The 22,448-nt window shown below is 33.0% G+C and overlaps 1 protein-coding gene across 1 annotated transcript in view; it reads right to left on the bottom strand.

Annotated features, from left to right (window-relative positions):
• LOC149077218 (B-cell receptor CD22-like) overlaps positions 1–19,088 on the bottom strand; it is a 47,941-nt gene extending 28,853 nt beyond the window's left edge. The window contains exons 1-4 of the mRNA XM_089244959.1: positions 18,919–19,088; positions 8,482–8,614; positions 1,329–1,664; positions 233–343 (exon numbers count right to left, since the gene is read on the bottom strand). Of these exons, the coding sequence (XP_089101085.1) occupies positions 233–343; positions 1,329–1,664; positions 8,482–8,575 (541 nt within the window). The 5' untranslated portion in view covers positions 8,576–8,614; positions 18,919–19,088. The remainder of the gene's footprint in view (positions 1–232; positions 344–1,328; positions 1,665–8,481; positions 8,615–18,918) is intronic.
• Positions 19,089–22,448: the final 3,360 nt, after the last annotated feature.

Below are 22,448 nucleotides of genomic sequence, written 5' to 3'. Positions count from 1 at the left end.
TTCCCTGTAATCCATATGCATTTTGGGAAGATGGAAATTAAATTACACAGGGTGGTAAATTATCGATCGCCCAATAATCTAGCCTAACAAAAGCTTTTTATCAGTCTATATTCATCAAATAGAACGTATTTCGCCAATGGCGCAATTCGAGTGAAAACTTCAGAAAAACAAATTTCAATTTTCTTTTCTTTTTTATACGAGTATGACAAAAAATTAACTAATCATTACTAACCTCCTTTCACTTCGCATTTCAAAATGATATTATCACCCTCTTGGTAAGGGCCAACTTCACCATAAATATGATATCCTTTGTCATCAATTATTCGAAGCTCTTTTGGTAGGACTACAAATATAGATGATACCAATATAAAAAAAATTCAGTACTTCAGTTACAAATGCAAATTTTTCAAATTTCACTCAACAAATTCGACCATTCCTTCTTGAATGGCTATTTTCAAATAGTCATCACTCATAATTATAAGGACCCGTACACGTTTTCTTACTCACAATAATTATTGTATATTTTGAATGTTGTTCCATTGAAATCGCCTATTCACTTTACCTTGTTTGTTTGCGATTTATACATCAAATAATATCCAATACAGAAGCAAGTTCTTTATTTCCCACAGATCACGTAATCAACTGTATTCACATCATTAATCCACAAATAATTGAAATCGGAATGGAAAGATGAAAAATACTCTTGTTTTAATATTTTCCAGTTCAATGAGTTTTTCTGAATCAAAAATTTATATGAATTAATCGCAGGATGTTGCTATCAAAGCGCTCAGAAATGCCACGAGAACGATAAGAGAGAGAGCTCATATATATGGAATATTCCTCATGAGATCATATCAAAAGAATTTTAGTAGTGGGGATAAAGTTATTTATTACCGACAGAATAATTGAAAGCGAAATACCTCGGAGGGAAAGTTATAGCTCTTCCCTTCGATTAAGAAAATACCATGGACCGATATCCGCATGATTCGATACCTAATGAGCTCTTATGACAGCTTTTCTTTGCTTTCTATACATGAGCGGAATTATTTGACTAAAAGACATAAAAGTATGTTTCTCCATGATTATGCTTTAATTTAGTGGCATTAATTTATTCTAAATATCTATCTTGGTTCTCCTAATTCCTGCATATTATGGGGGATTTCCACGAATAATTTTCATGCTCTAATGAATGGAATTTTCAATAAATTTTAAATTAAACGCTAATGAATTGAAAGCAACTCTTCCTGTGTCTTTATTGACCGTGAACGCCGCAAGTTAATGTCATGTTTTCACGTGCTTTCTAAAAGAAGTTCATTAAATCAATTTACCTATGACTTTCAGCCGGACTTCAGAAGTAGTTGTAGGTGATGCCTTGAATTCTGTGCGGCATCTGTACAAGCCTTGTTCTTCCGTCGATACAGATTCAATCATCAGAGACGGGACATCTAAAGATAAATTAAAATGGCTGATAGCTTTGACATTCGATGAAGCGAAATGTTTGGCATTTTCAATCGAATTGTGTCTCATGTCCACGGTGTAGAACGGTGTGGATGAATTTTCCTTGTACATGAGTATCAGACTGATGGTATCGTTTCTGTATATCATAGTTGAACTACAGGGAATAATAGCTTCTTCTTTTTCTATTACGTGTATTTCTGAAATATCTAGAGTAAAGAAAAACAATATGTACAAAATATTAATGAATACAATGTGTTTTCATTCTTCTTTTTTATCGAACAGTACAACGCATTAAACAATTCCCTATGTTACTAATGATGTGGTTTCAGTGGATTGGACATTTGAATATTTCTTTACCCAGAATGTTTGAAAGAAAAGAAGTCATTGATATTTATCTTTTGTCTTGTGATGAAAATTATGTTACACGTGATACAGTAAAGCCGTTCGATAACGGGCACCCATGGGACCATAAGCCCCCCCCCCCTCCGCTAACGGGGAGTGTCCGCTAATAGGGAAGTACTGTGGAACCTCGTTTATATATCATCTTTCACATTTATACGACGTTTGGTTTCAGTCAGAATTGGTTCCTATATATTTTAATGTTAAAATGTATATGTAGTCTCTATAAAAGTGAACACCGGTGCGGTGGTTACGCATATTATGCATAATCACCATTTGTTTCAATAAAGAAAGTTTGATTGAATTTCACTACTATAATTTTTACCTGCTATCATGTATAATTCCAATTCCCAAATAGAAATAAAAAAGTTTGGTGAATATGGGAAAATTTATAACCTTCCTCCCCTTCATGATTGCGAATTTTTCTCCATAAAGTATTCTGAGAGTATTATGACGAGTATTACACTGAAATATAATTCATTCACGCTAAAACCAGTTTTATAATAATGGCATACTCACATAAATTTCTTTTCATTCTATTTTTCTCTTTAATATGATTCTTCGTTTTTCAGACTGAATATTCAAGAATGATTAAGACATTCAAAGAGCTCATTAAACAGGTAGTCTTAATTATCCTGTCATCACGCATGAGGTGAAAAGTCCTTGATGTCCTGACCCAAGTACACGTGCACTTTAAACATCAGGTCTTCGGGTATCAAAAAAAAAATTTTACCTGATCGTGATATTTTTCTCAATTTTCAATGCAGTTTACGCAAACCATAAAAATAATTCTTCTTGACAGGCGATTTGAATAAATATCGAGAAGTCTTTTAACGCCAATAATCACTAAAGCACCAATTCATTCAAAAGGAGATATATAAATCCAAATGCATTATAATGATGAAAAAAAATGAAAAGAGAGAGATAGGGAGAGAGAAAGGTGAATAAAATTATCCAACGAGCGTATAATTATAGAGAAGACTTAAACTTCGGAGTTTTCCATTTCAATCAATTAGCGTTAGTCTCTGAAATAAATTAAATTATTAATTGCAACCTAAGCTCAGACTAGTAATCTTACGAAATTACCTTTCCAAAGAGAGGAGCAGAAAGAAAAAAAACGACTAAGTTCGAGAAAGAAGACCACAAGTATATGAATAAGTTCTAGTAAGACGGGTGTTAGAATTGGAAGAACGAAACTTTCATTATGTGCTGCTACTTTTCCTTTTTACTCATCGCTCCTCCTTTCTTTTTATGTTCTTCTTTCTCTCGAATTTCCTCAGGTTCATGTTTCAAAGAGAAAATCTCTCTAAATCCATCTTTCTTCCTTGAAAAGTCTTTTTGCCCTCTTTCCTGCTATCTCATTTATTCAAACGAGTAGTAAATTGAACAAACCAAGGCGGATAGTCGCGACGGTGAGTTCGAAACCATTAATCACCGAAGATGACGTAGGTAAGAAAAGGGTAGTTCCTTCTACTTCCAGGGCAAGTTCAGAAGCGTTAATAGCCGCCTTACTTTATTACTCGATGGCAAGACCCCGGGTTCATCTTTTATGTTGCTGCAGATCTTTGGGAAGGCAGAAGAAGAAAAAAGTTTTGCGAGGGAAACGTTTTCATAGAATTTCTAATAAACATGATTCGTCAATTTCTCCTCCCGCCATGTTTCTTTTTTTTATATGTACGTCAGATTATTTTCATTTAAGGTATCCGGCAATGCTGAACACGTCATTGTGCAAACTGTGTTTTTTTTATGAAAGCCCCATTAATTGTCATTCCAAAACAGACCTTGTTTTGTTTATACAACGCTCAGAATAAAAGTTATGCATTGCACAAATAATGCTATTTTTGACTATTTACTTGAGTGCAAAACAAGGTTTCTAAAATACTGTTGATTGCATCATTACAAAATTTTAATATGGTATTCTGTCATATATTTTAACGTTTTTAATCAAAATCTACGGTCTATCGTATGTATTTGTCTAACTGCAGTGTATGCGATATACTGAACAAAATTCCAAAATATTCACGCGTACATAAACAGATTTGCGTATCTTATGAACATGGCATAAAATTCTTTGAATTTTAGTTCGTAACGTTCTTCACCACCAGCCGAATTTACTGTGAATAAAAGTGCAGATATCATATAACACTAGTTCGCTCATTGATTTTTGTTTTCTACACCTGGCCACGGCTCAAGTGAAGACGTGGTTACTTTCACTTGAGGAAAGAAGAAATTCTTTATTATTCCAATGGCTAAACGATTGGACACCATGAGTGTTTCGAAAATCACCCAATATGCCGAAATCCTGGCACTTTGGGAAACCCTGCATGCATCAGAAACTCTATGATTAAGGGTAGAGTTTTTGATGCATACTATGTACCTAGTTTACTACAAAATCGAAATGTTTTATGGGATTTCTAAGGATATAGGTTTAATGACATATATCATAAAATAATTATGAAGAATACAGTGATTATGTTGCAATCCTTAATACGAAAACACTGAAAAAAATTCAAAATAACTCAATGTGAATATGAAAACCGACCGTAAATATGAGCAGAACACTTCTATAGCGTGGAAAGGGTGTGGCGAGTTTTTGTCATAGGAGGTAAGAACATCTTAGCCAAAATAGGTTATATAGGCCATGCGGTAAAAATTTATCTCCCCCCCCCCCCCACTTTATGCATGTTTAAGCATTATTGTGCATTTCATTATTATAGAAATAAGAAAGTTTGAAACACAAACTGTATTATAAGAATCAATAAGTTTTTTCGTTGGTGGGTTTTTGTTTTGAAAAAACTGCATTACAAAATGTCCTCACAATAATGGGTTTTTGCCAAGTATTAGATATTTATACTTCTCAGTAATTTGTATCTAGTATCATTTCAGACATAACTTTAAACAAACAAAAATTGTTTCAAACTTACTAACGCTGGCTTAAAAATCATATTGACACGATATGTACAGGGTGCAGAGCAAACAGGAGGTATCACATTTAACTGGCGAACCGATGATCTTAGAGATAATCTTACAGTTGGAAGAAAATTTCTAAATCCAATGCTTTCTAAAATAGACAATTCAGAGCAGTGAAAACTCACCACAACGATACTCGAAATAATATATCCTTCTACAACAATATTAATTTCTTGATCCACAGATTATCATTTTATCGAGATTTAACGTGTAAAACTCAGATAAGTTATTCGTGTTTCAAGCAGTTGTTCAGTTATTAAAATGAAAAAAAAAGTAGTTTCTTATATAGTCCCCATGTGACCCAAAACCCCAATTACAAATTTGCTGCCTTGTCTCTCCTGATGCTAACAAAAAAACATGTGATGTTTCTAAGTGTAATATTCACTGATATATTCGAAATTACATGTCTGAGTACTGAACGTTATTTGAAAACTTTTCTAATTGGAAGTATACCTTTAGAATCAACGATTCGCCAGTGAAATGTCATACATCCTTTTTGCTATGTACTAAGTATGTGCTTATTAATTTTGAATGCACATAAATTATGTTGTACAAAAACGTTTAAAACTTCTAATAGCTTACTGTTAACGCAACTGTTTTCGCAATGAAAGTAGCAAATTTTATTCAAAGAATCAATTCTTTCTAAAATAGACAATTCAGTGCAGTGAAATCTCACCATAACGATACTCGATATAACAATATTTTTTTAAATCCCTCTACAACAATACCCATTTCTTAATCCACAGAGTACCATTATATACAGATTTCACTGCGTTAGGGTTGGCAAGTTTTGTTCTAGTGGTGGAAAAAACCAACAGAGTAAAAAACTGTCGAGGCAAAAATAGATTATTTTCTCATCTATGCATGCGAGACATTTATTTTTATATTTATCATGCAAATGACATAGTTTTGAACTGAAATTTTGGTTCAATGATCAATGTATTTTTTTTTGTTTTTTTTGTCTTTCAAGTTTTTGCCATAGCCGGAAAAAACTGGAGTGAAAGACGAAGGGACAAAAGTAGGTTTTTTTGCGAGGCATAAAACACACACACACAGATCGATAATCCCCACATTTATTTATGTCTCTAGTACCGTTTTCAAAAAAATTAATGCAAAAGAACTGCATATTATTATAACGATCTCCAATCATGTCGGACAACAGGTGGCCGTTGTATCGAAAGGAAAAATATAGGATAGTCTTTATATCAAAACATTAGGAATTTTTTCTACAGGTTGTTGTGAATGATAGCTAAGTGGGGTGATTATAACGAGCATTAACTGTATCTCTATTTATTTTTATTTAAACATATATTTTCCTTATATATATATTTATTTATAGTTATAATTAGATATCCGATACTGTTTACAGTATTTCAATAACCAAGTGTCGTCCAGCAAGTATCATTGCCCTCAAAATGATCCGAAGTTTTCTCTGAGTAAAAGCAGCGAACACGCTTGACATGTAAACACGTGTCGACACATACGGGATTGGTCAGGCTTTGAGCTATTGACATTCCACACGGATTACACGCGGCTACTGAGCCGGAAGGCCTGGATAAGTAAACATGCGGTTGAGACAGAATACATTTTATTCTTCCTTCAAATAGGATAAGTTGAGTAACACAGGTGAATACAAATCACGATATTGTAGGATCCGAGAATGTTGGAATTCACATTTGCTCTAAACAAGCTACTCGTTTTTTAAATATTTTCAAATGCAACGTTTCTTGTTAATGGTTTTAATATTAAGAATGAATACGAATTACTGCTATTCACGAGGACCTTGAGATTTTATACGATATCGTATGGTATGCTTTTTATAGACCGAAGGCTCTTTTAATGTGTAATCTAATATCTTTACATTAACTTTATTAAAAAAATATGTATTAACCCTTTCAGATCCTGGTGCCACAAATGTGTGGGCTTCTTTTTCTCACTGTAGAATATTTTTCTTCTGACCTCAGGGAGTTAAGTTCTGCTTAAAGGATTGTGCAAATTTTGAGTTAGACACATGATGAATAGGAACTTTGGAGCCTTTCATCAGAAGGTTGCACTTAAAGTTGAACTTTCAGGGGGGTTATAAGATAGATTCCAAGAGGAAGTGCCTCCGAAAAAATTGATTTATTATATGAAATTCAGCAATAAAACTCTTTTGTGATGATGAATATACCCTGTATCATCTTGACTGAAAAAAATTTAAACGAAGTGAACTATATATTTCTTCACAGAAAAAAAATAAAATTAAAAAAAATTAACATATTTGAAAATTGAGAATTGAATTGTTATATAAATGAGTTCAAATGAATGTTCAAAAACATTTTGATCATGGAATTAGTTTTTTGGAATGTTCCATTTTTTGGAATGTTCAAAAACATTTTGATCATGGAATTAGTTTTTTGGAATGTTCCATTTTTTGGAATGTTCAAAAACATTTTGAGCATTCCAAAAAAAATTAAGGCTCTGTTCTGAAAGGGTTATGGTGTATAAATGATCGCGAAACTTTTGATTTATCTGCATGTACACTGTGAATGATCGTAAAATGAAGATTTCACAACACTGTGGCGTCCTTTAACAACGGCAATGCCTAAAATTGGAAGAACTTGGTGTAGCCTGAGCCGTGCTCGCTTGTATCGCTTGATAGAAAAGATTGAAAATCGATCGAAAAGACAGCCTGAGAAATTTCCCTAATCAAAATTATCGTCAATATCTCACGTTGTTACAAATGTTGTAAGAAATATTTCTTAGAAATATATAGAAAATACGTAAATTAATACTTATTTTTTCTTTGAGACCATCAAAGAAACTTGAGAGAATTTAAACTCAAATTTCAAATTTCTATGAAGACTTGATAAGCTAATTGAACACAAAATATGGAAAATGCTCATTATTTATATTGCATAAAACATTTTTTTTATTCTTACGTAACTCAACTAGTTAGGAAAAATCCGTACGATATTAATCATTCCGATTTTGGCCGGGCCAAAAACAGAAATGGAATATTATTTAAAGCATCACACAATGCATTTCACCTAGAGTTCAAAAGTTCAAAACTTTTGAAATATAAAGATGAAATTTAAAAAAATCCAAATTAGTATCGAAACATTTTTTTATTTTAATATTACTATAATTCAAATTAATAAATTCTCTAAAGTGGACAATAACCAGTGAGTGAAAACAAGGATAAAAATCAAGAAAATGAATTGAACACACGTAGTTCCAAAATTTACATTAAATTCCCTGATTTGGATACCAAATTAAAAATGTATATATATACATAAAAGTCAAAAGTATACCAATTTCTGAGATTGAATATTTCATCACTTAAAAAACAAATAAAAAATTAAAAAAAATTAACGTACTTTTGTATGGTCCCTTCTAGAACAGTGTTTCCCAAAGCGGGCAGTGTCGAACCCCTGTGGGGGACGGAATTGTCCAGGGGACGGAGAAGCTACGGAAATAAGATCCTAAGGGTTGACTCGAGTTAGGGGCGATGAGAGAAAATATATTCTGAAGAAGGGCGATAGAAAAAAAAGTTTGGGAAACTCTGTTCTAGAGATAGAAAGAGAGCTCATTTTCTTATTTTTCTTAATTATTTAACCACATGTAATATTTCTTTGCATTAAAAAGTTTTGAAAAGCCTATAGTATCACCTACTTGGGTTCGTTGGAAGTAAGAAAGGTGGTGCAGAAAGCAAATACCACATGATATAAGGTACATTCGTGAAATTCGCCGTCGATGTTGCAGTCATATTACGATGGTTAATCTTTCTCCATAATTCTTCGAGTACCTAGAATAAAAATCAGAATTAAGTTTTGCTGTTGCATATCTTGCACGATTGTATATTCGCATTAAATACAATGCAGTTAGAGATACTGTAGTGCCAGACATGACCCAAGCTATGTCACATGGGAGATATAAGAGCATTACCACCAAGCGCATACATTATAAGTTGGACCACGCTGAGTTAGAATTGAAAAAATTATAGAAACTGTGGTATACTATATAGTCCTAAGTCTGTGTCGTTTTTAGGGTTTTGGGCATTTTCTAGAATTTCTAAAAAATAGTGGATGAAACTTCGGTCATGTAAAAACGCTACGTTTGTATTCACAATTTCCAGTGGAAATTTTGTCACGAATGTTTCCGGGAGACCGACAAAAACTTATACCAGAAACAAGGGTTTTGTATCAATCCTATATCAGAAGGAGCTGCAAATCATTTGTAACTTTCACAATATTTACCTGCTATTTACTATAATCGTGAAAATTACGCGTATTTTCACGAAGATATGAATATTTTTTCTGCGCGCGGTAGCCTTGGTCGATAAGATACTCGTCTAAAGTACCGAAGGATGTTTAGAGGTGTCGTGAGTTCGATACCTGGTTCGTCATTGTCAGAAAACTTTCCTGACATAGGGGTACAACACAGAAAAGGCGACATGACCGCAGAAAAAATTGCTACCGCAGGGAGTCCCCCATCGAGGGGTTAGCTCACCAACCTCTCGATGAGCATAAAAAACAAGTCTGTCGTTCGGAATCGGCAATAAATTGTAGGTCCCGGTCTAATTAGCTCTCGTGTACAGAAAATGACCGTGTTGAGACAAAAATGATCAATATTTTGCTTATAAGATGCAGAATTTTCAACAATGTTGTACTAAAACTTACAAAAAGTTTGACAAAGTAAAAATCACACATAATACTGAAGATTGAAATGAAACCGTTTGATATTTCATGAGATAAGGATATTAAAGAAAAAATCATTTGTGAGCAAACATGCGTGAACGATATCAAATTATTTTTTCATAATTTTGTTGCCAATTATAAAGAGCAACTTTTGTGAAAATTACAGTTGAATATCATTAAAATTTAGAAAAATATATCCGGGATATTACGAGCACTTATTTGACCGACCGGCTGAAAGAAGCTAGATGATAAGGAATTTTCCACAAAGTGTTATTTCGATTACTTTCTGTTATTTGATTATAAAAAGCACGGGTTTCCAACTGCTTGAAACGGAACCCTGGGGTGTCGTGCAAATTTTTTTGGAGTTCCGCATGATCAAGCGCCACAGAACATTTAAAAATCCCGGATCGCTTTCAAAGAAGAGATCTTTCTTGTTGGTGCTATTCGCAAAACTGATCTTCGTTTTGAATTTTAGCGAGAGTGTCACGCTTTAAAAAAATCCAGACTATTTGGATGATCAACCTAGTGAATGTGGAAGCATGTGAGAGACGAAAGCATTGCGCAAGTGAAATGAGTGACCAAAAGAATGATCGGGAGAGCAAAGGACGAAAGCAGTGAGTTAGAGGTTGGGAAAGCAGGTGAACGACTGAAAGATAGTGACACACTGGCATATTTTCTTCATTGGGGGGGGGGGGGGAGATAAGTAGGCCATAGACGGGAGTGGCGAATTTGGGAAATAAATAATCAAGTACACTAGAATATAATTGATAAATGAATTGCTCCAAAATTTGCATGGCAAATAGGTCACAAAATAAGAATACCGTATCCGGGGGGGGGGGGGAGTGATTCTCTCATCATGGGAGAGCCTAAAACTATGTGGCCATTGCAATTACTCGAATATCGTGGGAAAATGAAGCAGAAATGAGGAAAACAATTCTGCTGAGCTGAATAAATGTTTTTATTTCGGTGGTACCAAGGATCATTTTATGTTTTTCAGATAGTAGGCACATTTTATTTGATTTCACCTGCTCAAACCCGTTGTTTCCTTGCGCACTGACAGAGAGACAGACATGACCGCTGACCGCCCATAGAGACCATCTTGGGATGGTTTACGTCCTTTCCCGAAGGGATGGACGCTCTCAAAGAGAATGATATCGCACTCAAGAATTTCGATATGTGTGCAAATGAAAAAAAAATCATACTACTTCATTCAATATAGGGAATTTTTTTCTGCGCAGCAGAACCTCTGTCTACACGGAAAAACTCTAATACGCAGTTATTCTCAGACTCTAAACGTCCATATTTTGCAAACTTATTTACCATGAAATAATGATGTCTTTCTTATAGTTACTTTTTTCCATAGCCAACAGACGAGTAAAAAAAAATCATCGGAAAAATACGCCTTTTTGAAAATAACTATACGGTATAGTGTGTATTACATTGATAAACATCAATTCACTGGATCCCCTTCTGCTACCTATAAAATAGAAAACACAACTGTTTGTGATCCTTCAAATTAAAATTGGTGAAGAATAATGTGGGCATAAAAAAACAAATATATAATATGATATTAATAAATAATTTGTAAATAATGATATAAATTATAAATCAATAAGTTTGCTGCAAGTAAAGTAAAATACCATCATCATCATCAACAACAACAACTATTTTCAATCCACTGCTGGATGAAGGTCTCCTCTAAATTTTTCCATTCTGGTCTGTCTGATGCTTAAGCCATCTAGTTGACTCCAGCCACTTTCCTGATCTCGTCAATCCATCTTGCGTGGGGACGCCTTCTCGGACGTTAAACACCACGGGGATACCACTCTAGAATACTTGTGGTGCATCTGTTGTCCTGTCTTCTTTCAATTTCCAGCCCATTTCCATTTCAAACGTTTGATTCTTTCCATGATATCATATACCTTTGTGTGGTTCTTTATCCAAGTGATTCGTTTTCTGTCACTTCTTGTGATGCCTAACATGCATCTTTCCATGCTGCTTTGCATTGTCTGTAGCCTTTGTATCGTCTTACTTGTGAGTGTCCATGTTTCAGCTCCATAAGCCAGTGCCGGTAGCACACACTGGTTAAAAACTTTTCTTTTCAGACATAATGGCATGTGACTCTTCAGAATTACGCAGTTTTTTGCCGAAAGTGCTCCATTCAATCCTGATCCTTCTGTTCATTTCATTAATAATGATTCCGTTGTCCATGGTGATTTCTTGTTCCAGGTATACATAGCTTTCTACTTCTTCTATCTCTGTGTTGTTGAGGAATATTGTCCTCTTCAACGCGAAGGGGTTGAACATAACTTTAGTTTTTTGCAGTTTCATTTTCAAGCTCACCTGAATACTTGCCTTCGCCAATTCAATCATATCATTTCCTCTAGTTCGTCTGGATTACTGCTGATAACAAGAATGTCGTCTGCAAAACGCAAATTTTTGAGAAACTCTCCATTTATTTTAATTCCTTTTTTTCTGAATATTTTCTAAAACAGCGGTAAAGAATTTTGGTGAGACAGCATCACCCTGTCTGACTCCTTTTCCAAGTTAAATTTTTGCTTTTCCTTTATCCAAACGAATCGTTGCAGTTGCTTTTTCATATATTTTCTTCATGATATTGTGTGATGTAAGTCTACTCTACCCCAATTACATCTAGAGCTACAACAACAGATGTGAACAGCAGATGTGATATTACAACAGCAGATGTGAAGACAGAGTCAAACGCTTTCTCAAAATCAATGAAGGTCATACACAATGGTAATTCGTAATCCTTATGTCTCTCTATAAGTTCTCTGATTGTTTGGATGTGATCATTGTACTAAATCCTGCCTGTTCTTTTGGTTGAGCTTGGTCCAATTTGAATTCAAGCCTATATGTCAGCACTTTGGTGAAGATTTTATAAATCACTGATAGGAGACTGAATGGTCGATAGGTCTTGATATCCTCTTTTTCACCCTTTTTATAAAGAAGAACCATCATTGCGTTATTCCAATCTTCAGGCACATCCGATTTTGTAAGACAATTTGTGAACAAGGCAGTTAGCATACTGGCAAATTCTTCTCCTGCTTCTTTAATAATGTCTATTGAAATCCCATCTTCACCTGGGCATTTGCCTTTTTTTATACATCTTATAGCCTTGTAGTATTCCTCTTTCAGCACAGGTGCTACTTGTACAAGTTCGGCTTCATTTTCTTTTCTTTCTGCTCCCTTTCCTCTGAACCGATCCTGTCCTTCATGTTTGTATAGGGTATTATAAAATTCCTCAACAATACTACTGATTTCTTTTCTATCTTTTGTGATGGTTCCATCTATTTTTTCTAGTGCAAAAATTTCCTTTCTCCCAACACACAGTTTTCGTTTCGCTGATTTTAAGCTCCTATTATCTTCCAATGCTTTCTTTACAATATCGCAACTAAACTTCCTGACATCTTCTGTAATCCGCTTTCGTACCGTCTTGCAAAGTTCTGCATATTCCACTTTTGATTTAGGGTCATTCTTCTTAATCTGAAATTCTCTCCGGTCTTCCATCACTTTCATTGTTTCTTCTGTTATTTTCTTCACCGGTTTGATTTCTTTTTCTCCAGTGACTTCTTTTAGGATAGTGGTTAAAGTTTTGTTCATCGTGGTGACATCTTGTCCATCCTCAGTGGTGTTATAAAAATAATATATATATATAAATTGGATATTATGATAAGGCAAAAAATGTGTGTTCCTCTCAAGCCGACCAAAAACTAAAAAGTTGACCAAAACTAAATGCAATACTTCGGTTAAAAAAAATTGTAATATCGAAAGGAAATGTCTTTTATTTGCTATTTTAACAAATTTCTGATAATTTTAATGCTTTTTTTTGAAAGGTCACACTTCAAAATCTCTTCGGAAGACAATTTTTGTGCCCTCCTTAAAGCCAAAGTTCGTTCCTGCCAACGTCTCTGATTACAAAATATCAATTTAACTTTTCCATAATTTGTTCTCGCTAATTATATTAAGCAATATGTGTAATTCCAGTTGGATGTCGAACTGAAGTAGAACTTGGAAAATTCAGAAAGATATTAGAGATATTGTGAGCACTAATTTAGCTAACCTGCTGAAAGGAGCTGAATGATATGGGATTTTCTACAAATTGGTGTACCGATTATTTCTGCCATTCTGGAGGAAAGGCTACTCTCTAAATCAGGAGTTTCAAACAGAGATACCGAGGCTATTTTACGGAACCTAAATAAATTTTTGAATAACTATTCGAAACAAAAATTTATCCCTACTGCTGTCTCAACAGTATGATAGGAAGAGACGGCATGGCAAAATGAAAAATAAAAAAAATATGGCTAATTCACCACAAGCCCTCCCCTCGCCCAAGTTCAAGCATAGGGTTAAAGTGACCGAAATTTACGACCAATTTGTCTGATATTTTTTCTGGAAATTCGCAAAAATTTACAAAATCTTTCGCGAAAAACTTCAAAATGGACTCATATAATGGCTAGACAGTGTCGCATTCAATATCTCTCAATGCAAATAAAAATTTTACGATAATGGTGATTATATTGTCAGAAGAATGTGAGTGCCTAACCAAAAAAGAATGTTGGATATCAATTTTAAGAAAGAAAATTGATAATTTATATAGAATTAAGATCAGAGTTTTAGCAAGATACAATCGCGAACATAGTTATATTCATATTTTCTGGTTCAAAAATTTTTAAAGTGGTAGAGTCCATCCACTAAATATTTTCGATTAATCAACTTCTACTCTAATTTCACTGGCTTTCCGCCAGAAAATCTATATCGTACATTATATTCTCTCAACTGATTTTCAGACATCCACCCTATCTGAGAATGTTGTTTCTCACTATTATACTGAGATTAGAATAGAATCTGAGTCGCACAGGAAAACCATTGATCAATGGGGCCCTGGTGTTTCCAAAGGGGGGGGGGGGGGATAAAATTGATTAATTGTCAGAAGCTTCGATTGTGTCACGTGTGCCTAGATATCCAGTCCTGCATTTCATGATTTTGCTCACACATACTCTCTCTCTAAGCCGAACGTCCAAAAACTAAGCAATTACGATGAGTACGTTGTCCCATGAACAAGTCCGGTCGACCTATACGTGACTCCTCTCACGTTGCCATACCCCCGAGGGATAATTCACATGAACTCGAAGGGGGGGGGGGGTTAACACCTAGAAATTCGACCTGTCATCACTGTATTTAATGACCTTCAACTACGTAATTGTTTCCGACTTGAACCGAAACGTGTGATTTTGAGCTAGTTAATTCCATCTAATGCTTTTCAGGTACGAGATGATTTTGCTTGGCTGTAATTTCACCGTATTCCTTACACAAGCCATTCCCGATCACATTTATCACCTAACAGAGATTCGACGAACACAAAATGATAAAGTATGTCCTAGATGTGTAATTTGTGTCATTTATAATTCTTGAATTATTTAATCGTTAACAAAATACAATTTTGACAGAAGGAAAAAAAAGAAACATAAATTTACAGCTAATTGTGGCTTATATAAATTTTTATTACTAATAAATCATCAGTGAATTAAGTTATCATCGTGCGTTCATATATAATGAATGGGTAAAACTGTAATGATATTTTCCAGCACCTAAAATCGTGCATATCTTAATTATTGGCCAAAAATGGAATTTTGCTACATTTATATACGGCCATTATTATCACTTGTCAAGATATGTTGAAAAAAAAAATCCGAATGCTGCCTTCCGGATTCGGAAATAAACTGTTGGTCCCAATCTAATTAGCCATTGCATGCAAAAAATAACCGCGGTGTTCTAAAAATGGTAAAAAAAAAATCTGGTAATTTTTGTTATCTTTAAGCAATAACATCCTGGTAGATAATTGGAATCCATATCTCAATATAAGGGGTTCAGACCGATGGTGCAGTCATGGTGTTAGCAATATTATTAGGCTAGGAAGTTTGAAAAACATCAACGTTTTCTTAATCTACTCATATTTAACTATATTTAACTACTAATATTTTTTGAGGGTGTCTCGACGCCTTGAAATTGACTTGTAAAAATTAGCTTTAAAAATATATCTCTCATTCAATTGCAAATCAAATGCAAAAACTTTCGTGTCAATCGGCGTTCTTTCACAAAATAAATAAAAAATAATGAATCTCTTGTAAAAATGTATACTTTGAATGCAAATTTCTCTGCAGTTTTTGCGTTCGTCCATAAGATTAATGGAAATAATAGGGGGGGGGGGGTAATATATATAATAATGGTAATACCGCACCAAAACCTTCTGAAATGTTGCTGAAATTATTCCTCGTGTGCAGAAAATGACCGTGGTGCGATAAAAATTATCAAATTATAAGTACCTCCCATTAGTCATTTGCTAAGTTGGAGGTTCCTTTTACTAAGGCCGGTATTACACAGTAAAAGTTTGATAAAATCTCTTTTATAAAACTTGAAAAATCTAACCAATATGGTTATTGGTTACATTCTAGAAAATACAACCGGTGACCTTATTGGCTGTATTTTTCAAGTTTTATAAAAGGACTTTTACCAAACTTTTATAGTGAAATACCGGCCTAATGCATGTTACTAATAATAATAAAATATCTGCAAAATTTCAGAATCTTTGGTGTGTGTCGTAGTGTTTTTCTACTGTTTTTAAGTCATATGGTCAAAAACTGCAATCTGAGAAAATCGCGTCCAATGTGTTTTTTCTAGTATGCATTTACACACGCTATATAATTCGTTTCTCTTTCTATTTATTTTCAAAGAACAGGTTAACCGATTGACAAGAGATTTTTTGCATTTGATTTGCAATGGAATGAAATGTTTTCAAAAGTATACATGTATTTGATAAATCGCCTTCAGGAGTCGTGACACCCCTTAATTGTTGGAGCCATTGCTCTACGTCCACTGACCGAGGTGCCAGGATTCCTAGAATATCTGTTCGGTATACATTATTTAACATTTCAAAAAATTACTTGTGATATTATCAAATTTATTTTACGTCCAAATAGTCCACATACAAGTCCTCAAATCTAGTTGAGAAGAAATTGAAGATCACGGTCGAACTCTCGAATCGAATCAGTTTGAAAACGGACATTTTTATTCATTCAATCTAGGGAAAATCGCAATATCGAAGTTGATTCATTAAATCGAAGAATTCGTATGATCAGAGTTTATTTTATCAAGGTCCGACTGTAAATTCGATTATCGTGCACACAACACTTTATAACGCTCAATATTTCAACTATTTTTTTCTAAACAAATATATTTTTTGATATATTTTTATTTATTTTTCCTGAAAGGTTCGAAATGAATTTATCACTTAATCAACTAATTATATTCAAAAGACAAGGTTTTCAATATTATCATGAAAATAAAAATCCAAACAACGGGAAATTAAATTTTTCTTTGTGCGTATATTAGTCTCCGGGGTATAATAAAAAAGAAGGTATTTTAATTTTCAGAAATATCTCTAATATGCATCACGTATACATTCAAAGAATAAATCACAGTTTTGGTTTTTAAAAATTCAAAACCAAAACTAATATGTGTATATATTATATGTGCATATTGAGCAACGTGGTTGTCATATACGGTGTTTTATTTTCATAAAATTCATAAAATTCGATATATTTTCGTAAATTATATCGGTGATTATACGAAATTCAAATATCACCACAAAATTTGTAAGTTGATTAATTATAGTTTAATAAAACTGCTGTTCTACTATATTACTGAAGTTTACAAAACTATTTATTTCTGAAATAAATTAACTATATACACAGTTGAGCCATTGCCGTGGGAGGGTTATATTAAAACTGATAGTAGATCGTGATATTTCATAATTCAATCTTTCCCATATTGCTTTTTGAAACTAAATTAAAATGTAAACTGAATCTGTTCTGGGATTGCTCAAGAAAATATGATTTATATAACTCTTTTGATCGGTGTTTATTTTTTAAAGCATTCATGTACATTAATCAAGTTGATTACGTAATCCCAATTGTACAATTTCAGTGAGAAAAATGACTACATAGATAATGGCATTCTCAAATTATTTTGAGAATTTCCATAAATAATACATCTTTTATCAATTACTTCTGTTTTCATCTCCATCGTTCATGAAAATATCGTTCGTATAAGTATGAAAAAATTTTATTTATTCAAAAAAATATAATCGGTAATACAATAAAAAATATAGTAAAATCAATTTAAATTCTCAACAATTTTGTATTCAATTAATTAATGTTTATTGTTTCTGATATTTTTATGGATGGCTAATTAAGAAATGAATACCCATATCATTGCAGATAAATCTGGATTATTGGAGATTCAAAGCAGGCTTACATCAAAATTAATTGACAAAAATATCGAATAAATCAGTTCACGGAAGATAATGCATTTAACGATGCCATCCCGATTTTCTTCCGATGAATGATTTTTTTTCCTTCAGTAAAGTTCCCATATTCAATTATCGACAAAATATTTTTTCTCCTAAAAGATGGAAAATAAGTCATTTCAAGGATGTTGTTCATTAAAGCCGTATAAAATTATCTGTTTTACGAAAATGAACCAACCAATCGATTCGCTAGGAACAAAGTTTATAGAATTATCGGATTTTTAATATTGAAATTTGATTTATGTCTTGATATCTAATAATATTTCGAAATCAGTAAATGGAAATTTAAAATTGGAAAAAATATCTCGAATATTTAATATAATCAGAAACAATATTATTAAAGACTTACATGGATAAATATCGATTATTTTCGATTATTCAGAGAATCATAATTGATCATTTTTATAACTGCATGTGTACATAAGAACGAATAAAATTTTATTCCTTTTTTAAATTTTGAATTCGTTTCGTTCTATACAATTCTTTAAAATTAAATAGAGTTCATTAACGAAATCTATTCAATTTTTCAAAGCACAACAATGTAAGCATAGTTCTTAAATCTAATTTAAATTGTAAGAAATAGAAAAAATGTAAAAAGAGATATAGATTAATTTGGTGAAACCGCGATAGGTATTGGGATAAAAAATTAATAAAAAAATATGATACAATAAATAAATATAAATCCAGATCTAAAATGCTGTCATCGTGTGATGACAGCATTTTAATATTCATATTGTTATGACAAATGATATTGATAATGTATGATAAAAATATTTGAGACTCGACAAAGTGTCTTTATATAACGTGACTACTTACCAAACGAATACATCGTATAATGATTCCCACAAAAAGAAAAACGTAGCTTTTTATCAGCATGATAATAATCATTTTTATTGGTAAGAAAAACGTAGAAAGTACAGTTTTGTCTTAAATGGTAACCGCAATTTACTAAGATTATAACACGACTTCGATTATGAGAAGATTATAGCACAATCTACACACAATATAAATAACTAAAGACCTTACCTTAATTTAATTCACCTAATCCAATTTGTCATCCATGTCAAAACAGCACAATTAGATTCACATTAATTGATTTACGTTTCTGTCATCGACGTTTCTCTCTAATATACCAAAGCATGCACCGAGAATATCACAACAAACCAGAATGATCAGTCGCTTTATCTCTCACTCTGTCGCTCGAAACTATATCACGTGCATTGACTAGTTAAATAGATTCAATATTTTAGCGACGACAGAAAATGGAGGGAAAAGAAATTGCTAAATTGCCCTGAAGAGAGGAAAAAGTTGATTGGACAACTGATAACTCGTCCATAGATATGCGCATCAGGTTGGAAGGAGGAGAAAAAAGCTAGAGAGTTCGCTGTGAGGAGGAAAAAAATCCCTAAATGCCCTACCACAATAATTAATAATCGGTTCATGTTACTGAATTCCACAAACTTGCAGCGAAAAACAGCGTAATACAACATATCCTCTTCAAACCTCAGCCAAAGTTATTTATGAAAAAGTTGTTTTTGATTGATTTGCGTTTTTTTTTATTGTATGTGAAAATGTCCATTGAAAATATTAATTAATTTATATTTATTTTGTGTTGATATCTTTGCTAGAAACATTTAAGTAAGGTACCCATACACATAGACTTAACTTGAAAAATAATCATTGAAACCAATTACATCCATTAAAAACCACATATGTGAAAGAAACTATTTTTAATTGAACTACAAACTGATCACTGGGGAATAATGGGAGTAAAATTAGAATGTATAATAAGGGAAGACATAGAAAAATTAATGTGAAAACATTATACTCTGGTTTCCCTATTTTCCTGCGTATAATCGGTGGAGTCTATGTAAATATGGGTCCCCCCGAGAAGGGGGGACCGCTGCGTATTATCTACATGCTTTTTTCTGAGAGGTTGGAAATAGGAATGAAGATTTTTTAATGATTTATTTGTAAAAATAATGTTTCAAACATTTAATAGATAGATAACCTGTCTTTTCCAGACACAAGCAATCATGTTTTGAAATTTTCAAGTCAGTTTTGAATTTTTTATACTCAAAAAGTATTAAAAACGTAAAAATGTCAGAAAATCTTATTTTTGTTTTTTCTGTTCAAATTTTCAGCTTTTTTGTGAAGAAATAATTCACTCCGTTTAATTTTTTTCGCCAGCCAAGATGGTGCGGTATATATTAACATGTACATGCAATTGTTTCCAGAATTGTTTGCTAAATTTCGTGCAATAAATCACGCTTTTTTCGGAAACACATTCTTCTGGAAGGCATCTTAAAAACTACAAAGGAAACATGTGCATTAGATCACAACTCTAACACCATATTTCTGACTCAAAAATTACACAATCCACCAAGTCAGGGCTTAAACTACCTGAGCTCAAAAAAACAGTGAGAAGAACTAATCCACGCATTTGTCCATGCAGGGTCTGAAAGGGGTTTCTCAGATGCGAGTAGTGAAATCAATATTTTTCTACAAAAAACATTCTTTCCATTTCCATTAATATTTCATAAATTTGTGAAATCTGGCTTGATTAGTTATCCATTGTGAATTTTTCAAGAAAGATGACTTTCCTTTTTTTGAATATTTGAATAACAATATGACCACTCGACCACCACAGCGGCTGCTGGAATTACTGCGTGCTGTTCCCGTTTTCGTGTGTGAATTCTTTTATTTTATTGCTATACATATAGAAAAAGTTCGCAGTGTAACTTTGATAACACTGCTTGCAAGAAAAATGGTAGAAGGAATCATCTATGAAAACAAACTGTAGATACGTGATTGGTTACTTAAGAACAGGAAAAACTCGCGTACTGAATTTAATATTTACTGTAAACTAATTAGCACTAAGTATTCTTCACCGACTAAGACTTCAACATTAATCTATATTTATTTTCATCCGAAAATAATAATAACCTGATAACAAAAATGTAAGCTATTACGATTTGTTTGGGACTAAAAGCGTTTTTGATAGGTTTAGTAAAAAAAAAGCCGAAATGGGACATTTTCCATACTTGGCAAATATTTTTTATTGCTAACTTTTTCTTTTAATTTTCACCACATCTCGTACAATCTTAAGAGTTAATTCAATTTGTGTCACAACTTGTTCTGAAATTAAAACGGAATATATAAAAACAACTACGCTTAAGCATTTTTCTATTAGATTTTTTTTATTTGCTTTTGGCTTTCATACAATGTTGAAAACAACCTTAAAATTTATTTTCATTCGAAGACCTATTCTACTACCAATCATTATGTTAACGTTGTGATAAATGGGAATAAGCATAATCACCAATCATCTCTCAACGCTGTTTAAATTACATTTCATTCATCACTTTTACTAGCGACTATGCATAAATCCGCAATGAAGGTGGCAAATTTGATGAATTTGGAAGAAATCATTTATTATTATCACTTTAATTTTACTTAATTATTTTATCAACTTATCCGTTTTGCTCGTACTAGATGGGTGCACTACACGCATTTTGCCGTAAAAATCAAACTGTAATGGGGGTATATTACAGTTTTTTTCACTTGAAGAGCAGGATTTTTTCACCAGTATACTGTTGATGTTATATTTCTTCATATCTATCAACATGTGCAAACATAATAAATATTATGGATTGATTCCACCATCCTAGATCGAATTTTATGCCCGATTGTCGAAAATTTTAAATAATCAATGGACGATTTATTAATATTTACCAGTACTAGCTGGGGATTATACACAATCACCAGTAAATGCGATAAATACGCAAATATTTATCAAACTTACCAAAATGGTCGGTGATTATGCATAATAACCAGTAGTTATGCGTAGTTACTGGATTCACCACATTTACCGTAACAAATGCCTTTCAACTTGAATTTCGAGTTTGAATAGTTGAATGATTTCCCAGTGAGAAGAATCCACGTATTCAGAGTTTCACATTTACCAGTCGTATTTAATTGCGGTTTAAATGGGAGACTCATTTTTGTGGTGAGAACATCTTCAAAAAAAAATGCGTGAACAGTTTCGAAGCTATTTGAAAAGAAAAGAAAAAACAAAAATAAACAAACCCCATACTTGGGAAAATCCCCAGAATTTTAGGGTTATTATTAGGATAGCATAGGAAACAAATCACATCTAATATTTCTTTTTCTTTTCTGATTGGCTAGCTGAAGATCAAAGCCAAGCCCTCTTCAGTGAGTCTTCACTGGCTCCACTGTGGTTCTGAGGTTTTCTTAAAATTGCCTCGAGGCAGTGCCATGTCCTTCACAGCTTAATATGATGGTTAGATCCATGATTACAGGGCATTAGGAACCTTTCCTTTCTTCTCCTCGCTGTCTCGCTCTTTTCATTTACGACCGTGATTTCGTTGCAAATTTCGGTTTTATTCTTTTTTTTTTTCTCTCTTTTCTTAAGAGAAAGGCATATTCTCTTATACTTTGGAAACTTTTTACTGTGTGCGTAGAAAAGTAACGTTTGCTATGTGGATTTCCCAAAAGATAACAAAAACCAGGAAGCTAACAATAAGAAGAAGAAA

Source organism: Pholcus phalangioides, unplaced genomic scaffold (assembly GCF_987345545.1).
Source record: "Pholcus phalangioides strain wild (caught in Gottingen) unplaced genomic scaffold, Ppha-v1.0 ptg000015l_1, whole genome shotgun sequence".
Classification (NCBI taxonomy): domain Eukaryota; kingdom Metazoa; phylum Arthropoda; class Arachnida; order Araneae; family Pholcidae; genus Pholcus; species Pholcus phalangioides.
This window is presented reverse-complemented; position numbering and strand designations above follow the sequence as displayed.